General features: G+C 38.5%; 1 protein-coding gene across 1 annotated transcript in view; it reads left to right on the forward strand.

Moving 5' to 3' along the window:
• Positions 1–19728, forward strand: part of grin2da (glutamate receptor, ionotropic, N-methyl D-aspartate 2D, a) — a 237814-nt gene that overhangs the window by 145868 nt on the left and 72218 nt on the right. Inside the window, exon 7 of the mRNA XM_005933743.2 lies at positions 15422–15536. Within this exon, the coding sequence (XP_005933805.1) occupies positions 15422–15536 (115 nt within the window). The remainder of the gene's footprint in view (positions 1–15421; positions 15537–19728) is intronic.

A 19728-nucleotide genomic window follows, 5' to 3' on the forward strand; every position in this document is an offset into this window, starting at 1 on the left:
TGAGGAGGCACGTTTGTGTGTTTCCTGCGCTTCCTCTTCACAGCAGACATCTTCACTTGTCACAGCAGAGAAAGCACAGGTACATTAGGTGTGTTAGATGAAAGCTGCATTTCACTTAGGGATGCCCACCTTTTCTGCACCCTGGTTCACTGTCATGGTTCACTATAAACCTCACGGCACTTTTTTCTATTGTGCCAAGTCAGAGTGTCCTCCGTGAAACATGTTTATTGCATATCCTACATGCTGTAATGGGGACCTGTGCTGCTTTAGTGGATGCTCATATCAACTCTTACCCCCTCAGAGGTCTATTAGTGGAGTTGTTACATGCTGTCTTTGTGGAGGAAAGAGCTAAGCCAGGCAAAAGATTCAAGTAATAAAGTCAGAGTATGTACACATAATAGTAACTTGACACCCTAAGATGAGAACAGGCTGGTAGAACACCATGTTTTGTTAGGGACACGTAACATCTGTGGCATCCATTGTGTGCACATTTTGTGCTTTGGTAACACTTCTAACCAAATGAGAGAAAATGCACACTTTTCCAAGGAAACGTGGTTTAACCCAGAATCCACACCAACCATATCATTTTTATGTTAAATATGCCCGGCTTAGTTCAGTCTTAGCTTTGTAATAGTTAAACTAAAACCACCTGAAATGAAAACCTACTTTACCACGAGAAAGCACTGGAACAAGCCAGTGATGGAACAAAAGATTAAAAGATGAAAGACAGAAATTGATAGACTTGGGTAGAGAATAGAACCAAGCAACTGGAGCATTATGAGATTTAAAGTGGGAGGAAGGGAAAGGAAAAGACAAACAGTTTAGAAGGGAAATGAGGGGTGAAAGACAAATAGAGGAGGAAGCAGTATGCAACAGAAAGGATGATTTGAGTTTCAGGTCAGAAATGGAATGGAATAACATGCTGAAGTGAGTGTTTCTAGTGATATATTGCCCATTTTCATCCTTGTTGAAAAAGCCAAATACTTTTGCATTTGGTGCACAGATGAATCAAAGGGCCGGCTGCATGAATAATTTCTTATTTGTCAGCAGGATTTTTTTTTTTTAAACCCGCATCTCAAAAGCACAAAATAATTATTCTGCTATGGACCACAGACCAAGGGCATAGTCCTTCCAGACAACATCTTGGTTTTTATTTGTTATCATTATTTATTTATTTCCCTGCTTACATTTTCTCTCATTCTTTTTTTTGACTGTTGCTTAGTGCTGCTCTTCCTCTCCAGTGACGGCTCGAGTGGTGAGCTGTGCACCGTGGAACATATTGATTATTTCTTATGATGTTTTTTTTTTTGTTCACACTTTCATTATCCAGCTCTCAGGGGCTCAAGATCCATCTGTTCATCATTTGTGTAGTGACAAATATACACAACTCAAATTTTTCAGTCTTTTTTTTCTGCAAGGGCTCGTTCAAGTCTGCAAAACTTTTTTTAATGAAAACTTTTTTTTAAATCAATTTTATCTATGGTTCAGACATTTTGAACTAAATATTTATGAATTTTAGCAAAGGATGATAATCTCTGGCTCTCTTCCACAGCATGTCTTTATCCTGTCTTCCTTCTCTCACCCCAACCAGTCCCAGTAGATGGCCCCGCCCCTCCCTGAGCCTGGTTCTGCTGGAGGTTTCTTCCTGTTAAAAGGGAGTTTTTCCTTCTCACTGTCGCCAAAGGTCTTGCTCATAGGGGGTCATATGATTGTTGGGTTTTTCTCTGTATTGTTGTGCCGAATTGAGACGATTGTTGTGATTTGGTGCTATATGAGTAAACTTGAGTTGAACTGAATTGGAAACTGGAGGTGCCTGAGTCAGATGGTTCACATACAACTCACTTTCCAGAAACATTTTAACTATAAATTTAAATGAAACCATCACTACAAGTTCAGAAAACTACATACCTAACACAATTATATACAGATTTTGTCAAAAAACTGTTTTCGGGACCTCACAGGCTCCTCTGCAGAAATGCCACACTACAGTGTAAGCTAGGACACAAAAGCTGATCAAGGGGACTCTGACAAATTATTACAGAAATCACTTCAACTAGTTTCTACAACCAAATTATGGATGTAAGACAACATGTTAGACAACATTATTTCATATGTTACCAGAGTGCATAGCTCTGCTGAAAGTTGAAGGCTCTACTAAATGCCACTTCAACAATACACGTGCACTGACAGACTGACTGGAATCTCCAGATTTACAGCAATCTCTGCCCTGAGAGATCCAATTATGAGCTAGTTAGTTTCATGCACATGCATCACACAGAGCGGTGCAGTCAAATAGCTGCACGCACACTTGCAGCCACACACTAACCTTTTGTTGCACATAGGTGAGCAGCATGAAAATGTGAAATAAAGGTGGGTGTTCAGCAGCTTATTTTCAGCTCATTAGTTGGACCTCTTTACCGTAGCAGGACACTTTATTTTAACGTAGATGAGACACGATCCTGTAACTTACTACAGTTTGGGAGAAATTGTCAAGTTTACCAATTTACTCTGTTGTGAAAATACAATTGTGCAATGAGGAAAAGTTTATTTTTTGTATGCATATACTTTATATAGTTCTTAAAAATAAAATTGGAATAGGCAAAAACTGTGAATGGCAAGTCACACAGAAATGGCCAAAAAATTTACAATTACTGCATCTCTGTTGAACAAATCGTGAGTGGCCATTTTCTGGTGGAGGACAGTCTCCTTTAAGCCATTCTACTCATGTCTCCTCATTGACTTGCTGTTTAAATTCCAGCAATTCAGGCTTTGAGAGAATGGCTTTTGCAGAGCTTCTTCATGATGACATCTCTAGATGTCTCACAAAATATCCTGTAATGATTTATGAATATTACACATAGCCCATTTAGTTCACACACCACATTCTGCGCTCCTGTAGTCTCCTTCACTGCAGAATCTGAATCACACAGGAGTCACGATAGCCTTTTCAGCTGTCAGGCCGCCTCTCCCTTTGGAGTTCATGGTCACAAGCCTTTCATTTGTGTTGTGTGATTCAACCCGAGCTCATTTCTACCTCTCATACACTGTGCCCGTGTGTACGTGTGCGCGTGTACAATAGCATAAAATACAAGCAGTATTCTCCACACTGTAAGAGCAGAGACAGCTCTGCTGGTGCGTTCAAAACCAGAGGACAGGACTCTGGCCCATAGTGGCTCTGTCATGAAAAATAATGAACTATGAATCATATCAGTCGATATGAGAAGGATTGAATGAGTGAGAGAGTCCAAGAGAGAGCAGGAAGGAACAGGAAGGGGGGAGATACTGATAAAAAATCTCATTGAATATTTGCTGCATAGGGCTAGCATTTCTTTCTTTATTAAATCTTCTCTTTATTCATTTTACTAACTGTTATGGCATGTCTAGGGTTGGCCAGACCACAACATGAGTGTGATCCATCCTCAGACCTCAAGCAGCCACGGCAACAGTTGGTACAATTTTACAACGATTTATTTGTAATATGTTATTTTACTTTGGATTTTAACACTTAGAAGGAGCTGAATGCAAGTTCATAGTGGACTTTATGCCAAAACAACAAACGCAAGGAAACTATCTGAATTATTTACCAAACATATCTAAAATGAATAAACCAGGTAACAATAAGGTGCCTCCCTAACAAAGACAAACAGGAGAAAACTATGATCAGTCCACCCCTACAAACTCAACAACATTAAAGGTTTTTAGAATATGCTTCACAGGTAAAGGTGTGGCTGTTTGGGATGAGCAGAGGATGAATGACTGGCCGGCCCCTATAGAGGGCCAGGAGTGACAAAATGAATTATTTAAATAGGTCATTAAATAAATTTAATTTACTAACTTGCAAACGGAGATTTGCCACGTTAATGAGGTTATGGTGTTAATGTCATTTTAACGAGATTAACGCTGACAGCACCACTATTTAGGTAGCCAGTCTATCCCTCCATCTTCTGGGTCCACCAATCACAGAGAGGCACCTGTACACTTAGATTTGCATATTGAAAGCAGCACCTTACGACATCAGTCATAACTTAGCAGTTTTGTGATAATTTAAGGATTTAAAATAATGGAGAAAAAATTTAAATTGAGATTTAATTGGCGGTATCCTCTGTGTCAGCAATGGGAGGTAGGGCAAGTTAATTTTCTTGGTTCCCTTGAAAAACCATAAGTGCTTCTAGCATTACAAAATGCTGTTCAGTGTAAGGGCAACACCTAATTAGCACCAAAGTCCATCCAAAGAAAGCTAAAATAATATAGCACAATCCCATCATTGTAGCTGGGGAAAAGCTTGATCATGTGTAAAAGGTTGTCACACAACCAAGCAGTCCAACAAAGTCACACCTGACTACCATGAAATTAACTCTTATCTCCATAACTTACCTTGTAACTGTTTTGATGTGTTCACTGCTCTTACTGAGGCTACTGGCTTGTGGTTGGCTCTGAGTTCACTGAAGGTGACGGTAATTAGTGTCTGATTAGGTTTGTGGTTAGAAATGTTTTCACGGTGGACTCCTGCAGTTTACTTTGGCAAACGTTGTGTCTTTACTCACAGTGAGACGCTAAAGACATGTTAGTGTGTTGCTGTTGTGCGCCCTGTAGTTTGCTGGTCAATCACTGCAAGTCTTTTTGATTGATTGATCTATTTTTAGTTTGGTCAGTTTCTGTAGTTTTTCTTTTTTATTTCAGTAACAAAGAATGATGCAACTGTTTTTTGAACACACTCCTGCATGGATACATCATTTCTCAACATCCATTTTAAAACTTGTTTGAAATGATAATTTATTCATGACAAATAAAGAAAATATTGTCGATTTGTTTCTTCGCTCTTTTCACCAAAAAAAAAAAAAAAGTACCTCTGTGGTCAAAGACTTTCATTTTCACCAACAACATTTTCTGCTTTTTTCCGACCACACTTCCCCAAGAGCCAGATGAGCAAGAGCAAAAGTTACAGCTTCCAGATGCACAGGCAGTGTTAGCAGGCTCAGCTTAATTATCCTCTATGAAAACTGGAAAACTTAGCTTTCCAACTGGATTAAGAGTATCAGCTGATTTTGGCATCACTAAGATCATCTCAAAATTCTACATACTTCATGATAATGAAGTGGAAAAAATGAAATTATTTTTTAGCTTTCTTATTAAAAATAAAAAAAAAAGAATAATATGCACTTTGTTATCTGGTGTTTAGAATTAGTCCATTTTGGAATAAAGCTGTAATATGACAAAATGTGGAACAAGTGAAGCACTGTGAGGTGAGGCGAGTGTCCAATTGAGCTTTTTACCTTCTTTCTTTGGGCATTCTTTTATTATTTTGCTTAAAAAAAAAAAAAGTCACTATAATCCTGGGTGGGCATAACTTCCTTGTTGGGGCTAGGCAGTTCAGGGCGCCAGTTACCGACGTTTTTGCCTTTCAAGTTACTTCATGCCTAGCATGCTCCAGAAGATAATTAAGTGAAGTTTGGTGTGTTAGAGATAGGGTAAATTTGCATTTTCCACAGATAGTATTATGTTTAGACAGATGAAACCACGGGTAGTGGCAACCATCTCTTAGCAAAAACCAAATATTGCTTATGCTGGACCCCCTTTTTCAGATCCTAGACAAGCCCCCACTTGTTATATTCTCCTGAACTAATCCAGAGGATGTAGGGAAGCAACAAAAAGTGTCCAGGTAGAAAAAGGAGACTAAATGGTCAAAGCAGAGACTCTGTTCATAATTAAATTGAAAGAGACAGACAAGACACTATCACCATCATGAGAAATGAGACAAAACAAATCCCAGAAGCTGGTCAACCAAAGAGTAAGTTAAACAGTCTGAATTACTAAACAACACCCTGTCTTGTCTTAACTACTGTGACCTAATTGCTGAGTAGAGTCAGCTGGACACGAGGGTGGCACCTAAGGTTGGAGACAGAACAGGACACACCTACTGGGTCACAGTATTTCCTGCTTTCTGACAGTAACAAGAAATATGATCCTGCCAACCCTGAACAAACCTTTCACTGAACTGTGTCATGTAGCCATGTGTTGGACGTGATTTAGATGTGATTTGTGAAAGAACAAAAAGTAAAAAAATAAAAACACAGAAGGACAAAGACTCTGATACCTGTTGGCGTGATTATTTATCACTGCTCTCAGTGTAACATCTACAGAATAATTATACATTTACAAAAGTATAAAGTATAAAATTTCAATGTATACCCAGTACAAAATTAATGCCTGTATAAAAGCATTAATTTAGACAATAATCTCAGTGTCACGTGTTCTCTTGTAGACAGAGGGGATACAATCAAACATAATTAAAACAGTTAAATGCCATTTTAACAAGCCAGATTTTCATTCCCTTTCCAAATTGCATTACTCAACCTGGTGTGCCAACTTCAATATTTAATTTGAATTCTTACACAATAAACTGAATGTTTCAATCAAATACATAATTGATAATTTAGGCTACTGCCATGTTTTTCTGCTGGTCAGAATAAGAAAACAATCTGCTTCGTTGCCGTCTTTGTTTATGAAATCTGTGGAGCGATCATCATGCAAGAGTGGCTATAGCATCACCACCAACTGGAATAACTTACAATGGATAGGGGTAGATTCAGAATGGAAGAAATCCGTTTCCAATTATATAGTTGTTTCAAGTTTCAGTAGTAAATTTTAAAGATGAGTCGTCTGCATTTCTCTTTCAAAAATGCTGAATAATTATATCCATGGCCAAATGCATTCAAGATAAACTATCTGTAAACAAGGTTATTCCTATGTCAACATCCTAACAGACTTTTAATGTTTAGAGTTCTGGAACACTTGTGCAAGCTTTCAGTACAATATATTTTCTTTGAAAAGGTGGTAATCACAAAGCTATCTTCCTGTAATGCTTTGTTCATTTTTTTTCTTTCCTCCAGAAAATATATTCAGGAATATGTAGCATCAACATGAGAGTGCAGATAAGAGGATATAAGATGAAGAGAGATGGTGAATAAATGCTGACAAATCTCTGACTTTCATTACACCGAGCATGAAATGATTCTTGATCATTCCAGCTAACTCTCTCTCCATTGCTGTTTTTCATCTTTCTCGTTAACTCTCCATCTTGCTCTCTACGCATCTCTTTTTTACTTTTGAATAAGTTGTCATGGTTACAAAGAAATCTTTTCTGCAACAGCCTGCAAAAAGGCTGAATGTTTTCACTGATGGAAAAAATCACACCAACCAGCTTTGGTGCTTATTAGGGCAGGACTATAAACCATTAGGACATCCGCCATATCAAACAGAGAGACAGGCAGTCTCTTTGTCATGTCTCTGCCCAAATGGATCATTTGAACAGTCTCTCTCTAATGTACTGCACACCTCCCGTCTGAGATATTCCTCTGATTACACTGGGGAATTTGATGTTCTTTTCATTTGTAATGGACTGAATGAAAAATGATATTTAAAAATCAAAAAGTATTTTTTGATAATTTTTTTCCTCATGTTAAGATATGTTCATAGATACTGGGATTGAGACAATATGTGATAAGATATTAGAATTCTTTATTTTTATATATATATTGCTTTTTAATGTTTGATGGGTTCTCTAATTCCTTGATAACTTTTTTTTGTCAAAATGTAACCATTTTTTGCCTCTTTTTTTGGCAAATTTTTCCACCTGTTTTTCCAGCGTATTAGATGTGAGTTGCTGAATCTGAAATGAAACAGTATTGATTCATCATTTTCACCACAAGGACTCTGTGAATCTGTTACTTTCTTATTGTTTCTGTTGTGTAATTTGAAACAACTCCTGCCCTGACAGCTCCACTTGTAGTTGCCAAGCTGTTGAGAGTTTAGTGTGATTGGTTAGAAGAAACAACAGAGAGGTGAGTGTGGCCAATGATAGAACAGTGAGCTAAAGGTAACTGATAAACCAATAACCAAACATGAAACATAATTATTCATAATCAGCATGGAATTAATATTCCTGTAAAGTTAAGACAAACAAACCAACAAAGACTTTTCTGGTAAAAGGAGCAGTTGAAACATGTGTTAGCCCCATCACCATCACCATGTACGAGGATCCTCACATCCACTGGCTACCATTTAGAATTTATTAACCTTTCATTGTTATGAAACATTTCTGTCTAAGCTTATTAAATACAATCAAAGGTTTCCCAGTCAACAAACTTGTACTTCATGATGCCCCTTCTATCTTCTCATGGTGACTTTGTTATCACATCACAGAAACAAAGTTTGACTTTAGTGGTAGATTAGGCTGTCTGCTAATCTGGAGGATCAGTGTGAAGTCCACATGGTGAGGAGTCCTTGGGCAGGATACTAAACATCCACTGCCCCTGATGGATCCATCAGAAATAGATTTTTTTTTTTAAGTGCTTAAAGTGCATAGATTAAAGTGCTTTATGAATGTGTGCATAAGTGGATGAATGTGGCTTGTGGTGTAGACGTGCTTTGAGTGCTCAGCAAGAGCAGAAAAGTGCTGAATAAATACCATTTTCTATTTTAAACAGGAGTATTAGCCCCTTTTTGTCACGGCTGAAGCATCGAGGCACAGGTGCCGAAAGCTTGTGTCTATTTCATGTTCTGAGATTAGAATAGGTTGTGTTTTTTTTTCTTTTTTCCCTCCATTTATTTGATGTTAAATAACACAGTTTTTTATTTATTAAGCGACTGGTCAGTCAGTCTCTGGCCTTAGTGAATGATATACTGTAATGACTTTACCTTTAACTCACTTTTCTGCCATAGAACAATAGACTTGCTTGCCCCCTTTTTTGTGACGACTAACACAGTTATTATAAAAGAAGATGCTTTAAACAATAACAAAATTTAAACACTGTTAAAAAAAACAAAAAACAATATGCATTCATTGTTGATGACATATAATTAGAACCAGCAACTTTGACCAAATATGTGGGCAGCCACTGGCAAAATTCATGTCAGTGTCAAATCAGGAGAAGCCTTTATGAATAGAAATAGAGGGTTTACCACAAGGTGCAAACCACTGGTTCCACTTTAGGACAACAAGAAGAGAATAGATTTAACCACAAAAGGCCTGCATAATTCTAAAAAAGAAAATGTTTGGACAGATGAAACCAGGATTTACTGGACAAGAAAAGTATGGAGAAGGAGAGAAACAGGATCTGAAGGATCCCACATGATCTGCCAAACATAGTGCAGGCAATGATATGGTATATATGGGCACCTATGGCTCTCCCTGGAATTGGGCCATTAATGTGTATTCATGATGTGAGTGCTAACGAATGTGAACTGTAGGACTATATACTCTCTGCTCAAAACTGATCATGTTTTCACAGTGCCAACAGATAATGGTCCAACACATACTGCAAACGCAACCCAAGAGATTTTCAAGGTGAAGGAATTAGTTATTCTTTGATGGTCAAGTCAGTGTCAGTCCCCTGGTTTCAACTCAGTAGAGCATGGCTTTAGTTATCAAAGACAAAACCAAAGCCAAAAACACCCATGAGCAGCTGACGGTGGCTGTACTAAAGGCCTAGGACAGGGGTGGGGAACTCCAGGCCTCAAGGGCCAGTGTCCTGCAGGTTTTAGATCTCACCCTGCATCAACAGACCTGAATCAAATGTTTAGTTCATTACCAGGCCTCTGAACTTCAAGACATGTTGAGGAGGTAATTTAGCCATTTGAATCAGCTGTGATGGATCAAGGACACATCTAAAACCTGCAGGACACTGGCCCTCGATGCCTGGAGTTCCCCCCCTCCATGGCCTAGGAGAATATCTCAAGGTAGGCAACACAGAATTTAGCAATGTCCATGGGTCCTAAATGTCAGGCAGTATTAAAAAATATTTTTTAGCCTCTAAAAATAGGTTAAAAAATAGTTAATGGATTTTGGGTGTAATACCTTGAATTAAAGCTGAAAAGGGGAGGGGCTGACATTATCATGGTGGGAGTGGTTTATGGTGTACAGAGGCCAAATAAATAAATAAATACATTCACTGTATACAACATTTTTTGTTTTTTTGGTTAATTTTCAGCTTCTGGTTAATGTTAAGGGAAAAATGGGAAAACACTGATTCTGACCTCAACATGCTTTCTGTGTTAATGGCACAGTATTTCTAAAGTTAGCATCAGTATTGAATCAGATCTAAATACTTGACATCCAATTCATCCTACTGAAAATCTACGCTAAGATGAGCTTCTTTCTGTCTAGCCCAGGATTTCCACAATGTTTACGCGAGCTTTTCTCTGCCCCTCTGTGAGCTGGAATAGATGTAGGCCTGGGTAAACTTTATTGCTACAAATGAAAAGGTGGATTAACCAGGGTGAGCCGAGTGTTATCCTCCACTGAATCCCTGAATTATTTCCTTTTCAACATTGATGGGTCTATTTCTTTCCCTGTCTTGCTTTTTTTCCCCTTCGCTGTCTTTCTGTTCTTTAATTTCTTCTTTTCAGCTGTAGCCCCATGATATTTATTTTTCTCTTGCCTCCCAGCTAGAATGCTCATAAAACGGGTACTAATTCCACTGGGAACGTTTCTTCCTCCACTGTTTGATGCACAGCGGTCACATGTCTCAGTAGTAAATTCATCGATTACATCAGGCTCCATCTGAGCTCGGCTGTTGTGTAGGTATAATACATAGAGCCTGGTTTCCCGCTGAGAGTCTGTGAGGGTCTCCTGCTTCACTCTGTCATTCTTTTTTTCTCTTTTTTTTTCTTTTCTGTCTTCACGTGACTCTGCCTCCTTGGTCACAAAGTCACAAGTTGTTTGTGTTTTTTTTTCAGGAAATCATGTTAATTTTATCACAGTCAACATTACTGATGTAAATATAATATTTACTAAAACTTATTTGCATTCACTTTTAAAACATATTGAATCTAAAAAATATGTATATCTGATGACTTTTGATAGCTAAAGACCTCCTAGTGAATAAAGGGAAGTTGGCAAAACATTAAGAAATGGCTACTACAGCAGCAAAAAAGAACATGTAGAAGACACTAACAAAGCTGTGTAGGTTTTTTATGGATCAAGCTGCAATGAACTGCTCCTACAGAAGCTTCCTTGACAGATAAAAATTTGTGTCACTGGGTGGTCACTGTGTCTCTAGCTAGCTTATGAAAATAAGATGGATATTTACACCCCTTTTTTAACAGAAATTTGTAAATATGAATAAAGTGTAAAACTACATAAATAAGGTGAACCAAAATATATATTCCATCAGACTTCCATGTCAGTCCCATTAACCACTATCAAACCAAATCCACAGATATAAATCCATAATTTATCTTATCAGATGGCTAGAGATATGACAGAAGAGAGAACGCTATTTATTTATTTTTTACAATTTGTATGATGAATTTTAACATTCAACATTTATACAACCATAATAATAATAATAATATAAGAATATAAGATAATATAAGAATATAATAAGAATAAGAAGAAGGGGGTATTGGGATATTCATGCTTAACAGTGTGCAAAGTAAAGTTAGCAGTTACCAGTGACCTTCCCAGTGGCTTCCTCCAGAGACATGCAGCTTGTGGGATAGGTTAATTGATTAATCCAAATTGTCACTAGGTGTGAATGTGCAAGTGAACGTGAGTGTGAATGGTTGTCTGTCCTTGTGTGTTAGCCCTGCGACAGACTGGCGACCTGTCCAGGGTGTACCCCGCCTTTCGCCCTATGACAGCTGGGATAGGCTCCAGCGCCCCCCGTGACCCTGAAAAGGATAAGCGGAAGCGAATGGATGGATGGGATGGATAATAATAACAACAATAAAGAATAAATCAAGTGATTTCTTATAAATTTCAAATACTTGTATGAGGAGTGACATCAGAAGAAGAAAAAAACAAAATTGTGACAAAAATGTTTAATTATGTTTTATTTTTAACAAAGGTGTTCCCTGAGGCTTTAGCAGATGTTTCTTTGGTACATGTAGAGGAAGATCTGGGCAGTTAGCATGAGCGCTGGCAGCTCAGTACACAAACATTCACAGAAAAGGAACTCGTGGCTCGTCTGATTGACAAGTGGAACCTACAGGACAGAAAACACAAACCAAACCAAAGCTTTCCATTTAAGACTTCACACATTCAACAGCGATCTTGTAAGGGGTATAACAGAATAAACCATTGAGATGAAACCTTGCACTTACGGAGAGGTGACTCGTTGCATCTTATCTCTGCCTTGAAAAGTAAAATAATGAACTATTATGCTATTAACTATTCCTTTGATTTGACATTGTTGGGGAGAGGATTGGTTGTTAAATTTACATTGCGGGTTAAAGAGCTTCTTAAACTCATCTTTTGGATTTTTCCTGTAGCAGCTGCTGGTTCATACCGGTAGCAGACATATTTGCTGGTACCCATTCTCAGTGAAGCACTTCAGTGAATCATGTTTCTGTGCCACGCAGCCCTCTTTGTCTTATTCTCTGTATTGCGTACTCTCTCGCTGTCTGCATCTGTCTCCCTCTTCTGTTGCACTCTTCTGTCTCTCTGTCTCTTACTTTTATCTTAGTCACAGTTTCCAAGATGTTCTTTTTTTCCCTTCCACCTTATCTTTATTTCTCATGCTCTCTCTCAACCTCCTCCAGCTCCTGCTGCTCTTCCAGACTTTCTTGCTGCTGTCACTGCTGGTACCCTGCATCTCTGCGCTGTACTGTACCGTGTGTGTGTGTGGGGGGGGGGATCAAGAGAATTTGAGATGGTAGGGTGGAAGTAAGAAGCAAATGCAAAGTAAAGGATAAAAGGATAGTGGAAGTAAAACGAAAAAAAAAAAGGGAGGTGAGGGTGGGAGGTGTGACATTGTAGCCTACACTCAGCTGCAATCCAGCTTTACCTGGCAGAAGGGATGGAGACATTTCTTTATCGTGCCACTGCGAGCCTCGAGGCAGACTTTTTCTCAGGTGTAAAAGCAGGTGAAACAGAAATACTGACGACCTCGGGGACCTGCCAGATGTCAGGCAACATCAGCTGCTTATGGGCACAGCAGCGGGTTAGAAGCCTTCCATTTTCAGGAAAGTCAAACACTTTCCAGTCATGAAATGGGTATCATGAATTCAGAGGCACATACACAAGTGGCTTCTTTTTGTAAAAATGCCATCAGAGGTGCGTGGTCTACGAGGTTACATCTGTAGCTGATGTGCCGAAGGTGTTCTCACTGTTTTGGCTGCTGAAGTTAATATCCATTAAATGAATCCTTCTGAATATTCAGAATGTGAAACAATTTGCAGTAGATTTGGCATTATTCAGTTTATTACGATAACTGGAAATGATGCTGGAAAAAGTGGGTTGATGCTTGTTTTATTATTTACAGGTATCTCTTCAATAATTATTCTGATCTTAGAGTTTCTGACTGGAGTATATTTTGAGTAGATTGTGCATTTGAGTTGCAGTTACATTTGAAAAAAAAAAAGCTAATGATGACTATGTCAAAAACATGAGAAGTTTGAAGTGTTTTCAACCAACCTACTTTCAAGGTCATGCAGTGTTGGCACTTTAACTTCACATCAAGAAGTTTCAAGGATTCTGGTCAGCTCAGGCCTTTCTGTTTGGAGTTTTCATGTGCTTTCTTTGGGTCCTCCAGCTCCTCCCACAGTCCAAAGACAGTGGCCATTGTAACTGTAGTACACTCAATAATTCCCTTGCTTGTGGAACCATCTTTATCAGCAATAACTTGAAGTAATCATTTTCTAGATGATTTTATCACTCTTTTTAAATCACTGTGGAAGAGTTTTGATCCACTCATCATAACAAGGGTGGTTCAGTTCAAGGTTTGCTGTCACTTGAAAGTTCCCATCACAACATTTGAATCAGGTTGAAGTCTGGACTTCACACAATTGCATTACCTTGGTTCCTTTCTTTGTCAACCATTCTGGTGTGCACGGGATTGTTCTTCTGTTGCATAAACTTTTTTCAGCCAAGCTTTAGCTGTCGGACATTTAACTCTAGAATACTTTGGTATACAGAGATTTCATGATTGACGCATTGACTGCAAGGTGCCCAGGTTCTGTGGCTGCATTGGAAACCCATGCCATGAAGCTCCCTCTGGTGTTAACACCTTTGGCGTTAACACCAGAGGTGCTTTAGAGCTCTGCAGATACTGAGTCAACATGTCGTTTCCACCTCAGCACTCAGCAGCCTCACTCTTTAACTTGATGTTGTCCAACACTTTGTGGCTGAGATGCTGTGGTTTCAAAGTGCTTCCACTTTGTAATAATACCACTCTTTGCACTGTTGGTATCTAATTACAGTCCCATGCTGAAATTCAGTGAGCTCTTTAGAACAACCAAATCTTTCATAAATGTTTGCAGAGGTAGACTGATTTTATCCACCTGTGGCAATGGGCCTGCAAACATCTGAATTCATATTAATCAAATTCACCAAATTCAATTGAATTCTTTTCAGTATAGTCAGATGTTGGGCTGCTAATAGTTTAGTTACTACGGTATATCACTTTTTCATCTTGTTTCTGCAGTGTATATTTTTGTGTTTCCACGACTGATTACTGTTGATTAAGGGTTACTTGAGTTGTTAAGGCTTTCTTTCAGTAAGGTTGCTTGTTTTTGGGAACATGCAGGCTTCATTAGGATGCTTTGATGTGCTCTTTTCCAGGTGCTTTTAGGGTAGATGTTTCATTGCAAAACATCAAAGGCAAAGCCTTCTCTTTCTATCTCACTATCTGTTTTGCACCAATGCTACTTGCTTCTTTTCAAGTATTAAAAGTGCGCTCAAGACCTTCATGGCTTACACTCATATTGTTCTTCTGCAAGCCTCCCGCTGTTGTAGTTCAAGTCGGGGAAACATTTTAGCGAATTTACTGCTTTATCTTGCGTCCCCCTCCAAGCCTCACCTCATCTTGTCTTTGCTTCACCTCATGGTCTCAGCACCTCAACAATGTCATTTCCTCTTAGAAATGTGTTTTGTCTTTAGCACAGAATCCCTGATGTTTGTTCCCTGCAGTGCAGGTCTCAGCCCTACCTTCACAGCTCTGATTACCTGATTCTTGTTTCTGGACTTTTTCTTTTTCCTTTTGCTTCTTTATTTCTTTCTAATAAAAAGAAGCAGAAATTGCTCAACGTTTCTGCTATTTTTAATTTCTATAAGAAGTGATAAGGTTGAAAATTGTGTGTTGCAGATTTCCTAGAACTTTTGCATTAGACACAGGATAACAAGGATAAGAATAGAGTAGAAGTGAGCAGAGCTTAATGCTGTGGATTCATGGATGCACTCAGTAGACATCATGGAAATCCATCAGTGAAAAATAAGTTGGGAAAACAGACGCTTTTCTGGAAACAAAGAGAATTTTGTTGCAAATTAAATGAGACAAATTAATAACAAATTAATGCCTTAAAAACAGCAGAAACATATCATCATTCCCATTTTCTATTCCACTCAAATTGATTGATTTCATATTTGAGTTATATAGATTAAAGAAAAAAGAACTTATCTGCTCTCCAATCTCTGTTGCAGGTACTTCACCAATATATCCATAGGTGGACGGGACTACTCTTTCAACAGTGATGGCTACTTATCCAAACCGCTGCTTGATGTTATCTCCTATTCCAACGGGAGAGGCTGGGAGGAGGTCAGTACATATCTGTGTAAATTGGCACTAATTACCCAAACGTAGCAACTAGATAGGCTAACCACAATTTCACACACCATCAAACATGCTAACTCATCACTGCTCAATTTCACCTTTTATGCTCTCTCTGCCTGAAGCTCATCTCTTCTTCCTCCTTTCCTCTCTCCAATATTAGATCTCCCCTAGGCCCCCTCCTTTCCATCCTTCTACTCCTGTCTGTGTTTTTCAGCCTTGTTAGTAGGTGCTAATGCACAGTCCAATATCGTTGCCATCAGGAGCAGTTGTACAGTAATAGTACTAAATCCAAGGTCTTCCCTCTGTGGGTACTTTAAATTCCTCAAGCTTTCCTTCGACCTGAAGAAATAAGTAAACCTTTTTGTTCTTCCCACCCTGTTCCATTTGCTCCTGACCTTTTAAGACTCAATATGTTTACTGGCAAGTAGCAGACTCAAGGTCTCCCTAATTTTGAGAATGAAAACCTGAAAGGAAAAAAAATCAAAATTTTAAAGAAAAACATAAACACACACACACACACAAGCACATTGTTTTAACTGCATAGCATCACAGTAAGTCCCTCATTGCTGTAGTGTGTTACCTGTCTACAGTCGCTCAACACTGACCTAAAAGTTCAGCACTATACAGCATTTAAGGAGTATTCATGCAAGAATCTGGACAAAAGACCCATTTAAAATGATTTAAGGAGCATTTAAAGAGAAGATAACACAAAATACTGCAAATATACATGTCTTTGAGGAACAAGAAGTACTGATATTTTTTACAGCAAATTATAGTATGCAAACTAAAATAATATTAGAATCAAGTATTTTTGCAAATTATTTTTAACAGTAAGGAAATATTGTTTCGAACAAATCTGCCAAGACTGTAAATTTCAAAGGAAATTTCAATCACATGATTGTTTATGTTAACGTCTCTCACAGCAACACTTCTGTTTCTCATGTTGCTTCAGTTTATGAATTTTGGTTCATAGACTAAAATTTTGGTCAAGTCACTCAAAACTCTAATTATTATCTTTTCCGCCATTCAGTTGTAGATTTGAGTTGTGCTTGGGATCTTTGTCCCACTTTTTGATAACCCACTTTTGGCCAAGCTTTAGCTGTCAGACAGATGGCCTCACATTTGACTCTAGAATACTTTGATGTACAGTTTGTGACAGTGACAGCAAGGTGCCCAGTTCCTGTGGCTGCAAAAGCCCAAATTACCCCCCCGACCATCAGGTTTGGTAATTAGTATGAAGTGTTTGAGCTATATTTTGTTTTCTGCAAATGTGCCGCTGTGCATTTTGTCCAAACATGTCCTCTTTGATCTTGTCTGTCCAAGGGACATTGTTCCAGAACTCCTGTGGGTTATGCAGATGCAACTTTGCAAGGCATTCTTTTTAGAAGTTGGATGCTTTACTCCTGGGAACCCTTCTAACCAGGCCACACTTATTCAGTGTTTTGTTTTTGTTGCTTTCATGAACTTTCACATTTAGGATGGTAACTGTTTTTACCCTGCAGGCTTAAAAGCACAATGCGGTCACCCAGGTCCAAGATTGTGAATGCAATAACTCGAGGAAAAGATGATGTAGGAGTTTGCACTTTATACTATAGGTGCATCTGCTAAAAATCTTCATCGAATTTCAGTGACCTCGAGGACCTAAAGGTCGAAGTCAGAGGTCATGTTTTCTCAAAGTCTTGTAAATGCAATAACTGAAGAATGATGTCACCAAGAATTTTGAAATTCTTCACCATATCGACTCAAAATTTCAGAAAATGTTAAATCTCAGTGGCCTTGACTTCAAGGTCGAAGGTCAGATATCAACTTTTTCTGAAAATCACCTAGAACTTCAAATTCATACCATAGGTGCATCTACTATAGGAGGCTGAGGCACCGCTGGCACTGGCTGCCAGCATTCTTAGGCTTCTCAGAGCGTAGTACAATATGATTTAGGGGTGTATTTGCTGGGGCATACACGCCTGCAAAGATCAGCAAATAGCCAAAACATCTGCTTTTATAGAGGTGGCCACACTGCAATTGCAAGATTTGGTCCTCATTGTATTATGCTGATTATACAGCATATGATTATAGTGAACTAAACCATGAAATATGAACAATATATCAAAGAGACAGTAAGAAACTGTGGAAGTATTTGAGAGAACAAATGAAATGTTTTGCTCTGTTTGATGTGAGATTCAGTTGTACAATCTTCATTTGGCCATTCTTTTGTCACCAGCTTCACTTCTTCTCTGTGTGTCATGGCAAATATATGATCTAAGAGGGCCTCTAAGACTCTTTTTTCACTTGCCCACATTCTTGATAAAACATATTAACTTGACAATGCTGCACTGCAATGCTTGCAGCATGCTGCAATGCTGGACTCTGAGCATCTAAAAAAAAGTTATACTTAATGTTGGTGTGGTTTGAGGGTGGTGGTGGTGATTGTTTTGCAGCAGATAACAAGGCTCACATCAAGATTCAGATCAGTGATAATATTGACGATGCTTAGTGACTGCTGAACAACGAGCACTTATTTTGTAACGTCTCAGCTCTTTTAGTTATGTCTTTTCTCACCCGGTCTCGCTTTGCTTTTGAGCTCTGTATTTCTGCTGTATTTCTTCAGTCTTCTGGCAATAGTTAACCTTACACGAAAGCGACGATTTATAGTTCTGCCTGGTGCTAAGAGGCAGCAAACTGAAGTACTGCTCTATCAGTGGGAATCATAGTACAATCTTCAGCCCTTTTCTGAAGCATCTCACCTTTCCTGTATTGAATTTTTGCTGAATGAAGGCTGCAATATTGACAGAGGAGATAGGCTTCTGACTAGTTTTCCATACACTTGGGGAAGATAGAATTTTAAAAAAAAAAAACTGGCTGCAGCAAGCAGATAAACTGAAAGATAAGAGGTTATGTTGCACTGTTGCTCACAAAGGTGAATGTTGTGCTGCTCTTTTATATCTTATGCTCAGGTTATTTTATAGAGAAATTCCCCAATAGAGAAGTTTACCCCAACTGTGTTGAGCATTTCAATCATTTAGCTCATTATCTTTGGTTTACCAGGCCACAACCACATCAAACAGCAGATTTAAAGAAATGCTAACTAGGTGTTAAACATTGTACTTGGCATTTAGGGGTGAAAAAGTGCATTTATCAGCTTAAGGATGAGAAATGCAATGGAGATTAGAGATAAAAGAACAGTGTGTTTAAATTCATCATGGACACAAACACAATTTCTAATGTTAGCTACAGAAGATTTTCACAGTATTATTGTAGGGTCTTTACCTCTATCAGTCAACAAAATGCTGTGGATGAACAAAAGAGAAATGTAAATCAAATCAATATTTGCTGTGACCACCCTTTGCCTTCAAAACAGCATCAGTTCTTCTAGGTACACTTGCACACAGTTTTTGAAAGAACTCGGCTGGTAGGTTGTTCCAAATCTTGGAGAACTAACCACAGTGGATGTGGATGTAGGCTTCCTCACATCCTTCTGTCTCTTCATGTAATCCCAGAGACACTCGATGATGTTGAGATCAGGACTCTGTGGGGGCCGGACCATCACTTCCATTACTTCTTGTTCTTCTTTATGCTGAAGATAGTTCTTAATGACTTTGGCTGCATGTTTGGGGTCGTTGTCCTGCTGCAGAATACATTTGGGGCCAATAAACAATCATTTATATTTCTGAAAGCATTCTTTGTTAACGGCATTTTTCACACCTGCCTGAAACTTTTGCACAGTACTGTAATATAAAAGTAATATTAAATAAAGAAAATGACATTGTTGCACACAGGCTTCCTTGTAGATCTCAAACGAGATGTGGAGGCTATAACTGAGACTGTTAGAACTTAATTTTTCATTTTGTTGTTTGCTGGATTGTTACTTGTTCAGACTTCTATTTGACTTATAAGCATGGCTTACATGGTTAAAATTTCTTTAACATTGTGCAAAAGTCTTGTGTGACCCTTAATTTCTCTGGCGTTTTGTATAAGAGAGGCCAGGCTTTATGAAGGTCTTTCAGAGTTGGCTGCTTTTTAAATCATTTTCAGTTCAGTTCTTGTACTTGATGGAGAAAATATTCTCAAAGTAGGTTTTAACTTTGCAAACATATAAATGAAGGTGTAGTATTGTCTGTAGAAGACTTTTATTTCATGATCATTAGGAGGTGGTGATACTTTCAATGTAAAGTGCAGCAGC

This window comes from Haplochromis burtoni, unplaced genomic scaffold (assembly GCF_018398535.1).
Source record: "Haplochromis burtoni strain Fernald_Lab_line unplaced genomic scaffold, NCSU_Asbu1 Contig_168, whole genome shotgun sequence".
Classification (NCBI taxonomy): domain Eukaryota; kingdom Metazoa; phylum Chordata; class Actinopteri; order Cichliformes; family Cichlidae; genus Haplochromis; species Haplochromis burtoni.